Below are 14,394 nucleotides of genomic sequence, written 5' to 3'. Positions count from 1 at the left end.
GGTATAATGCTAAAGTAATGGCCCGAAGATCAATATTTCTACGGGTTCAAGACTCAAACACAACATATTTGCTTGCATAGAGAAGGTGCAAAGGTATATGCTCACATGTAAAAAAAAAAAAAAAAAAAAAAAAAAAGAGCAGAAAAGACAGCTCTATGTGTGTCTCCTAGGTGTTTTCAGTCTTATGCAATGAGCAAGAGTAAAGCAGGTTCTCCTTACCAAGAACAAGAGATTCAGACTCTTTCTACTCTGATGGTCAGCCAGAAACAAAGCCATCCTTGAGAAGGTGTAACAGAGTCAAAGAACAAAGGTTTCCATGACATGTAGTTCCTTTGAGCAGAGGAGTCAAACTATTCTGCTATCTCACCTCCTGTATTGACACAAGTGCACGATGTCCCATTCATCCTGAAACAATTCTACCTGCTTTAAATAATGTATATCTAGGTGACAGTACATCCCTTTCTAAATACCCTGTCTCCTGACAGGCATAATGTGTTTTAAAACTAAGTTTTGTGCTCTGAATATTCACTGCTGTAGCTTGATCAAGAAGTATCTGAGAACAATTAAGCAGAATAAATCAAATCAATCTGCATGTTGCAAAATTTATTAGTAGAGACAATCCTTGTCCTCAGCAGCCTTTTTTTTTTTTTTTTTTTTAACACAAAAATATGGAATATAAAATGGTTGACATATGGTATTTCACTTTGGCACACTGAAAAGAAACACCTCTCCCTCCAACAATGTGTAATCAAAATAAATCTGTCTTCTTAGAAAGAATTAATAGGAAGTAAAAAATGGCTCACCATTTAAACCATAACACTGCAGCTTATTTTAATCCATGGTGGGAAAAGTGTCCAGCTTTTCATTCACAATTATTATTGGGATAAAAGCACCTTTTCCAACAGGAAGGCTAACCTGGCAGGGAAGCCTTTCAACTAGGAATGATGGGAGGAGACTAGATGACATATTTCCTGGGGGGGCAGGTAACTGGGAACAAACCTATGCATTAGGACAGGATGAGGGCCAGCTAGCAGGCAAGCAGCTTGCCAGGCAAAACCTGGAGGTTTTGATAGCTACCAAGATGAGCATGGGCCAACAATGTGCCTGGTGGTAAAGAAAGCCAACAACACGGTCGTCAGAATTAGAAAGAGGGTTGCCAGCTGGTTAGGGGGGATGATCTCCTCAGTACTAGTGAGATTCATCGTAAATGCTGGTTCCAGGTCCGGGCTCCCCTTTAACAGGACAGAAATGGACACACATCAACACAGTGAGTCCAGCAAAGGGCCACAAAGATGACTAGATATTTGGAGCATCTAACACATGAGGAGATGTTGAGAGAGCTGGGACTGATCTGTCCAGAGCAGAGAAAGACCAGGAGGAAAAATAGTGTGTATAAATACCTGATAGGGAGAAATACAGAGGAAGCCAGACTTTACTTAGTGGAACCTAGTGAAAAGACAAGAGGCCCTGGGCACAAACTGAATATATGAAATTCCATTTTAACATAAGGATTTTTTTTTTTCACTTTGTAGGCAGTCATATATTGGAACAGGTTGTCCAGAGAAGTGGTAGAGTCTCCATCCTTGGTAATACTCAGGACACATACTAAGTTCTATCTGACCCTGCTTTGAGTAGGTGAAAGGGAATTGGTGTAGACATTCTCCAGAGGTTCCTTCCCACATTAAATATCAGGTGATTCTCTGGTTAATATTTATTACATATATTTTTTATACTAATGATGGAGTATATTTCTACAACAAACTTACAGGTGTGGCAACAAATGCAGTGCTGAAACCAAACTGACAATATTGAAAAGATGAGGGCTCTAAGAACATTGCCATTAAATAGGGTGCATGATGTCATGGAGGGAAGTGATGGTAAATTAAGTTTTAAAACAAAACTGAACAAAATAAAAAACATGAGGTGCTGATTGTCACAGCACTTCTTAAGGACTGTGTTACACAAGTTTTTCCCTTTATCTTACAAAAAATTTCAAGAAAAAGTCCTCTCTAATCATTGCACGATAGGACTAATTTCATTGGAAACTTTTATACAGAGGAAGAAAAGAAAAGAAAAGAATCTGTTAAATTTGTATTTAAAATGAGACATTCAAAAGAAAAGGTCACAGACAGTGTGGGCTGGGTAAAGGAAAATCAGGCAAAAAAGTGGACTTTTGCAGTCACATTGGCACAAAGGAGCAACTGAATTTGTGTGAACACATGAGATAAAATAGATAAATGTGCTGCAGAAAATCAAAGGGAAAATCAAACAAATATCTCCTTATAATAAAACCATAAGTTTTATTATAACATGAGTAACAAGGGAAGTAACAACTAGGGATCAGGAAGTAACAACCAGGATCAGAATGTAGCACACAAGACAGCCAAACCTCATTAGTCATAAATTTATAGCAATTCTTAAAACTCAAGCCACCAACACAGAGCAAAAAAAAAAAGAATGGGCATTTTCTGGTGTAATGCAACTCTGCATGAGTATGTTCACAGTCAGAACATGGTTGGGATCTAGAAGGAATATTAATTTTTAAATGTGTAACAGAAAACATGAGTTAAAATCTGCTTAGATTTTCAATTTAACATGAACCCACATCAAAAGCTGGAGACCACTTTAATCCATCCTAAACTAAGTATTACAGCTACAAAATGTTTAACAGATAAACAATAGTTCAACAATAATAATCATCATAATTCCTACACCTATTTCAAACTATCACTGGTATTTTAAATGTGATTTTTCAGTATTCTGAAAATTTGCATCTCTCATAATGTAAATAATTAGCCTTAGAGAACATATGTTCAGACAATTTCTATTCTGTATGATTCTATACCATGTTTTAATAAACAATTTTCCTAAAACTTTCATAAGTGTAATGTTTCCCGTTTTTTTTTTTTCTTCAACATGAAGTGATTGGTTGAAGTTTTATGTAAAGGGAATCTGCAAATATACTTAGTATTTCATTAGGGACACAGGTGTTGGACTCAGTGATCCTTGTGGGTCCCTTCCAACTCAGATATTCTATGATTCTATGATTCTTCCATCTTTCAGCTCAGAAATTCTGTGATACATTTTCTTAAATAAGTGAAGAATGTAAAATCCCTCAATTATTCAGGGTTGAAAAATGAAGATGAAATTATTTCTCCAACTGTAGAGAGGAGGCAGACATTGTTAGAATAAATATTAATTTAAGAATTTTCATTAACACAGGGAAACAACATTTTCTGTTTTGAGTACAAAGAAGTTATAAAAGAAAGATGCATTACAATTCTCAGTAAATATTATTTTTATTGAAAAACTAATATTAAAGAGCAGCAAAATTGAATACAAATTGTTAGATTTCCAAAGAATAACATGATCTGGAAGGACAGATCATTATTAATTATTAATTTATTATTTGGAAATCTAACAGGTCTCTGATTGTGTGCATGAGAGAGAGTTTAAGTAGCTGTGACTCTCAAAAACTACATTGTTATCAATATTGGTTTCAATTCACACAAACCTTCCTTTTTGTCTTCTGCAGCAATCTTCACTTTTGTGTCTGTTATATCTTTGAAAGAGGCCAGAAAGAGTACTACATCTCCTTTTTCATTCTTTATGGGAACAATATCCAATAGGCACCAGAATGAAGACCCTGTAAGGATAAAGAATGAATTTAATTCAAACAGCTGTCTTTTAGCAGAGAGAGGAGGGGGGAAAAAAAAAAAAAAAGTAAAAACAACAACAACAAAAAAGTGTATTACTAAATCTACAACTAATGCAATTCTAAAAAAAATATCTTATTTAAGAGGTCAGTTGTCAGGAAATCACAGATGTTCAGCTCATGTAAATCTGTTTGCATCATTGGTTGAAGCTCAGTAATACTGCTTTCTCTGGAAGTAAGGCATTAATTTAAATGCAAAATTTATCTGCAGGGATCATTAATAGAATTTAATGAAACTGCTTACTCCTCTGATACCATGCGTTCCTTTGAACTCTCAACTGATGTTGCTTATTTTACTGGAATAGCTTTCACTTTGTTAACTTGACATCTGAAGCTTCCAGGTTTACTATAAAATCATTTTACTTTAATCATCTTGCTTGATGCTCATTAAAATCTCTTGACAGAAGACCTGATAGTCACTAATTCAAAGATATTTAAACTAATCAGACATCAGACTTAGAATAGAAAATCTAAATGCTTGATTCAAAGTAACTTAACCTAAGAAAGAATTAACTCCTCACATTTTACAGGTAAGATTTATAATACAAGACATTTTCTGTAAAATTAATATCAGTTTTTTTCTTACTATGTATAAAGGTCAGCTTGCTAAGGTGTTAATTAAACAACACTGAGTTTGACAATATTTTTAATTTTTTTGCCAAACTTTCTCTTCCCAGATCTGGTAAATAATTGTACCACTTTCAATAGGTATTTTCACTGATTCTGTTATGTCATATTTGCAAGATATGTTGTTCAATTCCAGTGGAAACATTTACAGGTCTCCCGTTAACACAGACCACTTGGAACAGAATATAATGAATGTTATATGCTAGGAGTGTAATGGAGATTTCAGCAAGCACCCTGGATCCCAATCCCATCCATTCTGGAACAATTCAGCTCAATGCCAGGTTTTGTTTTTCAGTTTTTGGCTATCAATACTTCCTATCTCCAATTATCCTTCTCTCCTTCTCCTCCTATTATTTACAAGGTATATAATTACTGTTACAGCATGTTTTTGTTTGTTTGTTTGTTTTTTAGTTTTAAATTTAAAATTTATTGGAGATTTCTTTATGTTTCCATATTCATTTTCATCCCCATCATACTCCTATTAACATTCATTTACAACAAAAGTATATTTTCATTCAGAAAAGAACAAAGTTCCTTCAATGACTGCTGCCACTACTGCCATACTATCAGCTGTGCTTTGGAGCTGTCCTTCGTAAAAACAAGCAGATTAGTTATTTCCTCCTCTTTTTTCCTTCTGATTTCTGCAGTTCATTTCAAGAGAAAATGAACTGAACACACCAAGATCACAATTAATCTAAGTTAAATTTTCAACTGGAAGTTCTCTGTCTGTTAAATGACGTAGGCAAGCATGGGTGGCGAAACTGCAGCTTTCCTTTTGAAGGGCCTCTGAAGATGAAGGTGTAGAAGTATGTTTGAAAAGAAATTAATCTGCTTTTCTTTATCCTGGGTAAACTTCCCAAGAGGCAGGCTTTGACACTGGTTGAGTCACCAGATAATGTTTCCACTCAAGGAGACTTTTCCACTAAGTTTCCACTTTAAAGTAGAGATAGGGAGAATTGGAAACAGAAGGAAGGTAGATTGGGTAAGGACAGAGAAATTGTGTGAAAACAGACTGACTTTATATTAGGTTTAATCATTCTCATTTTGAGGTTGTAGAGAGAGAGCAAAAAAGAAGCTCTTTTAAAAGAAGGTAGAACCGACATCAGAAGCAATATATTTCTATTCTTCCCTCTTTCTTTTTAATTTTCCAGTCTTAATTCAAATTTATATGGACATAGCTTGTTTTACCAAAACTTTTGGGAAAAACTGCTTAGTGCTGTTACTGTCAGAAATGTTATATAGAGCCATCACCTTATCAATCTGAAGTGGTGTATTCAAAGAGAAGAGGTAGCATCAAGCAATTTTACTTTATGGCTTAAAAATAGAATCACAGATATCTGTGGAATATTATTATAACTCTTAAACTATACATGTTCTTTCTTTTAAAATTTTATGTTGTGTATTCTAGCAGTAGCTTCAGTTGGACAAAAAACTGTTCTCAACTTCATCTTCTTAACAATACTAATAGCAGCCTTTTCTTTTAAACATCTGTTGAAATCTCCAGAAATACATGTGTATCTTATTCTTTTAAATTGTTTCACATCTTTTTGACATACACACACAAATAAATCATCACAGCTGTTTAAGGCAGAAAATTAGAGATATTAGATACATCCATATAAATCTAACTCAGTTATGCTAAGAAGCACATCTGATAACTTTATCTGAAGTGATATATGTTTAGGGGAGTAATTGTAACACTGCCATCAGTAATAATTAGAAATAGAGACAAATATTTTCAGTGTTTCATGCTGTAATGCTTTTTCTCTTTTGTTAATGTGTATTTGAGCTTTTTAGCTGGTGAATACTAGTCACTGAAATCATGTAATGTCATTTTCTGATTCTCTTCAATCATATTTTCTGTCATCTGTACTACTCCATGAATGTGTGTGATTTTTTTTTATTTTTATTTTTATTCTTTTAAGTAAAGCAAGTATGCTTAAGAAATAGTACCAACAACTAAAGAAAACACATATCCGATACATGCATAGGATACTTCTCCCTCAAAGAGTTCTCTGTTAGTGCTTAGCATAACAGAGTTGCAGATCTTGACATTACTTATACACTCAACCTTTAAAAGTTCAAAGTTTACTTTTTGGGGGTTTCTGCCATTACTCTGAAGTGTGCAAATATATATGAAATACTCTTCCAGACTAGAGGAGATGACCCAGTTTAAGCCAGGACTAGATCATATGTGCTTGCACTCTGTCAAGAACAGAAGTGTGCCACATTTCACTCCGGATGAGCATTCTTGGAAAAATGTACTTATCCAATGCAATCAATTATACTGCTTTTACTGAAAGCCAACACTGTATAATGCTATAAGCCAAAAGAAGAACTTTCTACTCACTGATAAAAAGTAATGCAGATATAGTTCTTTTGAGTGCACTCATCTGTGAGGAAGAAATTTCTTCCCTGCTTCAGATGGTGCACACAAAGGTTTTCTGTATTGCCAGGCATTGTCTATCAAAGACATTTCTTTTGGAGGTTTATTTATATACAGACCTTTATTGCTCCAAGCCACTACTTTTTGAGGAAGAGTCTAGTCTTTCTCTTGCATTATGAACTGAATGTTCAAAATATATTTTAATATCCTCAAGGGCTATAGAAGTACATCTCAGGAAAGGAGAAAAGAGACCAAATGAAGCATAATCTTATCACAAAGCAATTTGGCTACAGTCCACCTTTCATATATACATAAAAAAGAGAATGCTTTATAGTCACTCTCTCACCCTCCATTTCTACCTTTCCTCACTCTGACAGTTAGAAGTCTCCTTAGACTGAAATCAAAACAAAGGTCAACAGGGCCAGGAACTTAAAAAGGAGATTTGATAAAAAAACCCTTGCCATCATAGCACCAATAACCTTTAGAACCAAGTATTCCTGTCATTAGAAAATAAGGTCTGCTTAAACCGAGGAACAAACTCAGACTATTAACCTTATTCATGAGCTATGTCCACCCAGCATACAGTAATACTTAACCGAACTTCAACCACAGCTATCCCAGACAAAGCCCATTGCAAGAGTCAGAACAGAAATCTTTGGGTATTTCAGTGGTATTATAGAAACAGAGAGGGATTATTGATGACCAGTTTATCTACGTCTTTTATGGAATACAAAAAAAAATAAAAAAAAATTCTTTGCCCATCTCCTCTGCTTAATCATCATTTTAACTGTGCTTTTCTGCGGTAAGTATCTTTCTTAGTGTAAAAAAAAAAAGGAAAGCATTGAACGTCTTGAATGTTAGATAAACAAGTTCTGTGACACACACACACACACACACACAAATCTCTTCATTTAATAATTACCATGTTGTATTATGTAAAAAAAAAAAAAAAAAAAAGCAGAACTAAGCTGCACGTCTTATGTGCATCATATATGACATCATATATCTGGAAGATTTTTTTTTTTTTTTACATTGCAGTGCTTGATTTTAAACAGATATAAATCTATCTTTTAAGAGAAAATGAAACAAACAACAAAAAACACACCACATTTTCCAGGGATTTGTTATTTAAAAGACAAAGATAACTGCAATAAAGTATTGACAGGGTTGATACTAATTCTTCAGCTTTACAACATGATCCTTTCATTTACAGAATTAATAATTGTTAGCAAAATAAAACATTGGCTTATTTTTAAGAAGTTTAGCCAGATTATTTCACCCTCACTGACAGTCCACAATACCAAAGACTTTGTCTAGCGAAACACCAAGCTAACTTTTTTTTGGCTAGATTCCAAGTGCCAATGATAACATTTTGTTTTGGATGTTTTGTGATTTAGACATTGTTGAGGAGACCAAAGTGCAAAGAAGCAAACAATTCTTTTTTTTTTTTTTTTTTTTTTAAAAAAAAAAAAAAAAAAGGCAACCGAACTAAACTAGAAGGGATTGTAGCTGAAATAAAAAGTACATCTGTAATCAGAGTACTTTCTCTCTTGTAAATACGAAAACTTTGACAATGATCAGTTAACATAGTTAACTCAAGGTTTTGTTACTTTAAGCAAGTAAGTACCTCGGTCTTCTCCATTCTCCAGAAGTGGCATGTACATACTAACAAAATTTATCAAATTTTCCCTTGAATTCTGCTCCTGTTGATGACAGCCAATGTGTTATATCCTAGTGACAGTCTTTGGTCTGACAATATTGCAAGAAAACTTGCAAGAAGACATATGGAGTGTCAGGTAATTCATGCATATGGTCACTGATGGTTGTGCTAGCACTCTCCTAGTAGTAGAAAAAGAGTCTCAAGAACTTATGGCCAACAGATCATACTTGCAATTAGTTCTCTCCACAAATTTTAAGAGTCAACTTAAATCCCTTAAAAATAAAAATAAAAAATAAAAAAAAAATCTCAAATGAGGATATAGAGGTATCTCAAGAACTTGGTAGGGGGAAATGGAATAGGTAAAATACCTTAATAATGAGGTAAAATTATAGTTCAATATGAATAAGCAGATAACAGGCAATTCTGTGGATCTGTGTAGCAATTTATAAACTTCCATTAAAAATCTCCCTGCACATCTCTCACACATGGCAATAGAGCAAGTGTTATTCAAATCTATCACATCTCATCAGAGAACGTGAAAATCCCCTCTCCATGTCTCCCCTTCTTTTTCAGTGACAAACTCTATCTTACACTCTGTTCCCACTACTGCTGGATAACTCAATAGCTCATAGGTCATGTTGTACAACATGTCTAATTTTGCTGTCATCACTGCCATGATGGAGAAAGGGAAAAGACGTTCCACTAAGAGGAGACATTGTACAACACATCGGCCTCCTATCCTTGCCTTGCTGCAAACTTCCTATGTTAGTCAGAGAAAGACTTTCCACACCACCTCAAAATCTGCATTTATTAATATGCTGACAGAGGCTGAGTCTGTTCTGGCAGCTCCTGGTTTGAATGCTTGACTTTTCCAGCCTTGGTGCTCTTTTCTTTTGTATGCAACTACTAGTACAGTCTGCTGTATACTAACTACTTTATGGACTCGAGCACATCTACAATTTGGATTTGTTTACTCAGCTTTGCTATCTCTCCTTTTATGACCACTTTCTACTATATTTTCTACTTAATGAAATTCTTTATTTCAAAATCCTCTAGTTACATACAAGTTTTCATTGAATAAAAGCAGAGAAGCTAAGATATGCCTGTTAAAGCCACGTGACTCATTATCCCTATGTGTGCTACTTACTTTTTGTCTGCTCTAATTTTCTTTTCCTATCTCTGTCCTGATTAGAAAAGAAAATTGCATTTAAGCAGATAAGAACTTCCCTGATGTAATACATTTACAAGGTTACGTATATAACAATTAGCAAAATACACAGGATTATTAAAAAAACTCAGTGAAGTCAATGAAATGCATTCTGTTTAAATGCAAAAGACTCCAGGGCAAATTTCTTGATACCAGCAGTCTGCAACTTACTTTCCCTCCTACCTCAAAGATCGTTATTCTGTCACAGTCATAACACTACAAGGCATTTGTCAGCTAACTCCTGTGACAGCAGAAACTGAGGCAATTTGTTGATATAATTCAATATCCAATAGTTAAAGTCTTAAAAAATTATCTTAAAATATTCTTGTTACCTTACTTGTTTAATAATTAAAAGTCTAACCATAGACTGTTATATATACTGATCCCAGCATACAGGAAAAAAAAAATCTAAATAAAAATATAGTTTCTTCAGTTTTTTCTATGCACTGTTTTGGAAAAAAAATCATGATCAATCCTTCCTGAGTAGTCTTGTTTTTCCTCTCTTCAGATGATATCAGCTTTTTTTGTTATTTTGAGTTACATTCAAAATAAGCAACTTTCCCTTGATTATTGTATTTTTGAAATCTATTGTTAGAATTGTGTTTACAGCCTATGGTGCTTATTCTTTTGGGATTTTAACAATTCCTCGTTCAAAATGTAGACTTATTGACAGGAGCAGATATGATTTTTTAGTCTACTGACGTGTGTACTTTTGTCACTTAGAAAAAAAAAGGCCAAAAAAATAACAAATTTTCTTAAGCCAGGATGACTTCTTAGATAAACATATGTATGTATGTATGTACATGCATGAAAAAAATATTTATACATAACTTTCTCCCCAAACTTCTCTCTGTTTCTTTCAAAAATCTAACCAATATTTTTAAAATCGTGTCTGAAATTTCTGACATCAGAAGGAAGTGTGTTCCACATTGATCTAAAAACTACCATGTTTTCAAATGAAGTTATCATTTTTGAGCTTATTATTATTATATCCTCTTAAAAAGAAACTTCCAAAATTACACAGAATTTGTTGCTTCCTAGGAAAAAACAACAACACAGCAATACCAAAACAGACACTAGTACTGGTAAGTTTTCCACTTTTTCAACTCCAAATAATGAGGCAGAAAAACAAATAAAGATATTTTTGTGCAAGACATTTTCATGATCCAGGTTCTGGTGTCTCAGCCAGTGGCAGCCCCTATGAACAGAAGGGTCAGAGTCTACAGAAGAGTAGGTCTCCCAAAGATAGAAGAAATTCTGGATGCAGACTCATGCTTATTCTAAACACTTTCACATTAAATGTTACTTAGAGAAGTGGAAATTCTGCTGGCTATTTGTCCACTCTTGTTGCAAAGCTCCATTTTAGAAACTGATAATTTATTTTCTATCACCTTTCCATAAGGTAAGGTCAGAGATTGTTTATATCAGTGACTCTATAGTTGATGTCTAAAATTTAAGCTTTATCTGTAAATAACAGCCATTTCAAACGAGTTTGAGGATTTTCCATTGAGCCCATAATTCAAGAATTTTAACCTGCTCTTGACTTTCTGCTCTCCAGCACTTTTCTAGGAGGAAGGGAACCTGTCTGGGACCTGATAAAGGGTTGTGTCATGAATCTAGATTGCTATCGCCCTCCTGTCAGGTTCATGGGTTTATGCAGGAGGGTTTTGAAACATGCACTGAAAAATTACATAATGCCGTAGAGAGGATTAATCTTCCCATTTCACCATTTGAATCTATGTGAACACATGTTGTAAACAGACTCTGAGCCTTTCCATTGAGAAGAATTACAGAAACCCTGCCAGTTGGAAGGTAGTAGGTTTTAACCTTTTCATTACTTACCTGCTCTATAAAATCACACTGTTTTTGCAATTCCCCAAGACAAATCAGTAAGGTGGTTCAATACACAGTGCTAACATGAACCTCCTGCTGTTCCTCCAAAAAAAAAAAAAAAAACTACACCATGGAGATACCGCAAGAACTCATTGCAATTGTTAGCATAAGAGTTGGCAATTACATTCTGCAGCATGATCCAATAAAGTTTATTGAGGACCATGAAAAAATTAAAGAAATGTCAGCAGAAGGGAGGCAGGTGATCATCAGGAGAGATGGCTCTTTGTCCTTTCTTTAAACAAACATCAGCCTAACTCATGCTGAAGCATGGGTACAGAAGTCAATTTTTAGCTAAGCCTGATTTAAAACCTTATAAAAAATAAAGCATAACCTATCAGCATTCTCACTGTGACCATAAAACCATAAGAAAATTTGAAGTGCAGACTAACTGTTCTGACCCCAGTGTCCCACAGCAAAATAAATACCTATGTCTCTTAAAATGCATGTGCATGTGCAAAAGGGAGCATAATTGTATAAATCTTAAAAAATAAAAAGAGCATACAACATAAACATTCGTATTAAGTACAGCTGGAAACACATGGTGCCTGTATGGAAACAAATCTGTAAGCATCTGTAAACAATGAAAAGCCTGTCACATTGTAACAATGCAATAAGCACCAGGAAACTCTTATATGGATTTATTCACTTATCAGTGTGCTTCTATGAGAACAAATCTTTTCATAGTGAATTATGCTTTTAATAAATCATGTTGTTTTTGAAAGAAGCTATTAGCCAATGTCACCATGAGTGCCATCAGAATAAAGTCTCAGCACTGTCAGTTAGTAAGCAGCAGTAAGCAACTTCGTGTTGAAGTCTCATGAAATCATAGCAAAAGATCTCAGATGTTTCAGATCACATTGCACACGGGATTTTCCCTTTCTATTTTTATTTTTTCTTTTATTTCCTTTTTTTCCTTCTAACTGAAGTTCAACCCCTGGTTTTATCTCCTTGCAGGCTTTCACTGACCCAACACTCTACAGAGGCTGAGCCACGGATCTCCAGAGGAACAAACATCTGCCCCATTTTCCCCTTTTGCTGCTCTTGCTGCAGAAGCTGGGACTGTCTGTAATGTCTATGTATGGCTACCCTTTGCATTTTGAAAAATTAAATGTTTGCGGAGAAAAGAAGCTTAAATGTTTCCTGTTCTATAAAAATAGAAGAAAATAAGGACATGCCTTTAGTCTACACACAGGTATATTGCTTTTTAAAAAATAACTTCCTCAATAATACTGAGATATCCTAACACTTTACTATTGAGCTATACGAAAGGGAAGAAAAACAAACAAAAAAGAAATAATGCTTTAATTGCAGTTAGCTATTACCATCAGATTCATTTTTCAGCATTTTTTGCTCTTTCAGTTTCCCCCTACTCCTTCTGTATTTTGTACTATAATTTAGATAATGTGAGCAAATCAGCTACGAATGATTTTAACTTTCTTGTTAGGCCACATTTTTAAGGTAAAACAGCAGTGAGGTCAGATTTCTATGAACTCTCCTGCCAAACTTTTCAAGAAAGTTCCTGTACATTAGTAACTAGACGTCGCTAGAAAATTGATGGTTTTGTATGGAAAGTTTTAATTTTCTCTAATTGGAAAATTCTAATAAATGTCTCTCCTGTAGCTGCCAGGCTTAACATTTCCCAAAGCAATTCAAGGGTTGCTAAAGCAGGGAGTTAGTTCATATTAAAAATGTACCATACAACTCCTATGCTTCAAAGTGCTACAGGATATTTCCAGAGAACCATTAAAATAGATCTTTAAACTTCTTGATGGAAAAAAAGGGATACCAGTTCTGCAAAGACCAAAATACTTTTTTTTTTTTTTTTTTTTTTTGTGTATGTGTGTCTGTGTGTGTGTAAAAAGAAGAGCTTTAAGAAATCCTTATTTTCTTTAAATATAATTATTTTTACTTAAACTTCTTTAATACTTATTATAATTTTTAATAAAAAAATAAAATCATCTTAAAAGAAAAGATGTCATTCCTTGACTGCAAAAAAATGTATGGAGTCTTTGATCTTCTTTAGCCACATTATTCAAGTGCATCCATAATAGATGCTATAAGCAATGTTTCATGGCCTGAGGTTTATTTCATTTGCCTGTTTTTCAACTCCTATTCTACCCATCTGATATAATATTCTGGTGTTATATAATTATAGGTCCTTATATATTAATATATTATATTAATAATACTTCCAGATAAAGGTACAGATTTTTTGAAACACTAGTGAGTAGAGATGAATACTGTGGTTTAATCACACTGACTCTTGGAATTAGAGAATTAAGAAAATAGCTGTTTCATGTCTTCTTGACTTTAGAAGTTATTTACAAAACCTTTAAGGTAGGGAAAACTGCAAGGCAGATGCATAATACTTACCTCAGAAAGTGCTTAAATTAGTTTACAGGTAGAAGATGTCATATTGTCCCATGAGTATCTGTGATTAAGCCAACTCTATATGCAGTCAAGTCCTAAGGCAACCCGTAAAGGTGGCCCCAGCAACACCTACCTGTCCATTAGTCTTACAGAAGGGATTTTCAAATTCCTGCCAATTGCGGAAATGGCAGCTGGGAGGTGGTGAGAGGAGGACATGGACACAATGGATGCCATACTGAAGCCTCTCACAAATCCTTAAATCAAAAGTAAACTTTTCTGGTTACACAGTATTTTACACAGGTTACACCTTCACAGGAAGAGACCAATTTCCTTTCCATGAAAGAAAGTTGTAGCACTACTAAAGACCATACAAGTGTGTGTGCAAGAACAAACAAGATCAAACCTTTTTTTTTAAAGACTACAAACTGACTTTTGAGACACGGAAAATAAGACTGATGGGGTCATAAGGGAACTAAGGTATGACCTTCTCAGTGATTGAAGATGGAGAGCTTATGCTGGACTAAGTCAGTGATTAT

General features: G+C 34.4%; 1 protein-coding gene across 1 annotated transcript in view; it reads right to left on the bottom strand.

Annotated features, from left to right (window-relative positions):
• KCNH8 (potassium voltage-gated channel subfamily H member 8) overlaps positions 1-14,394 on the bottom strand; it is a gene marked incomplete at both ends in the record, with an annotated part of 182,167 nt that overhangs the window by 103,171 nt on the left and 64,602 nt on the right. Inside the window, one exon of the mRNA XM_084306762.1 lies at positions 3,515-3,646. Coding sequence (XP_084162888.1) covers positions 3,515-3,646 — 132 coding nt within the window. The remainder of the gene's footprint in view (positions 1-3,514; positions 3,647-14,394) is intronic.

This window comes from Netta rufina (genome assembly GCF_964035555.1).
Source record: "Netta rufina genome assembly, chromosome: 2".
Lineage (NCBI taxonomy): Eukaryota > Metazoa > Chordata > Aves > Anseriformes > Anatidae > Netta > Netta rufina.
The sequence above is the reverse complement of the archived record's forward strand: the minus strand, read 5'-3'. Positions and strand labels throughout refer to the sequence as shown.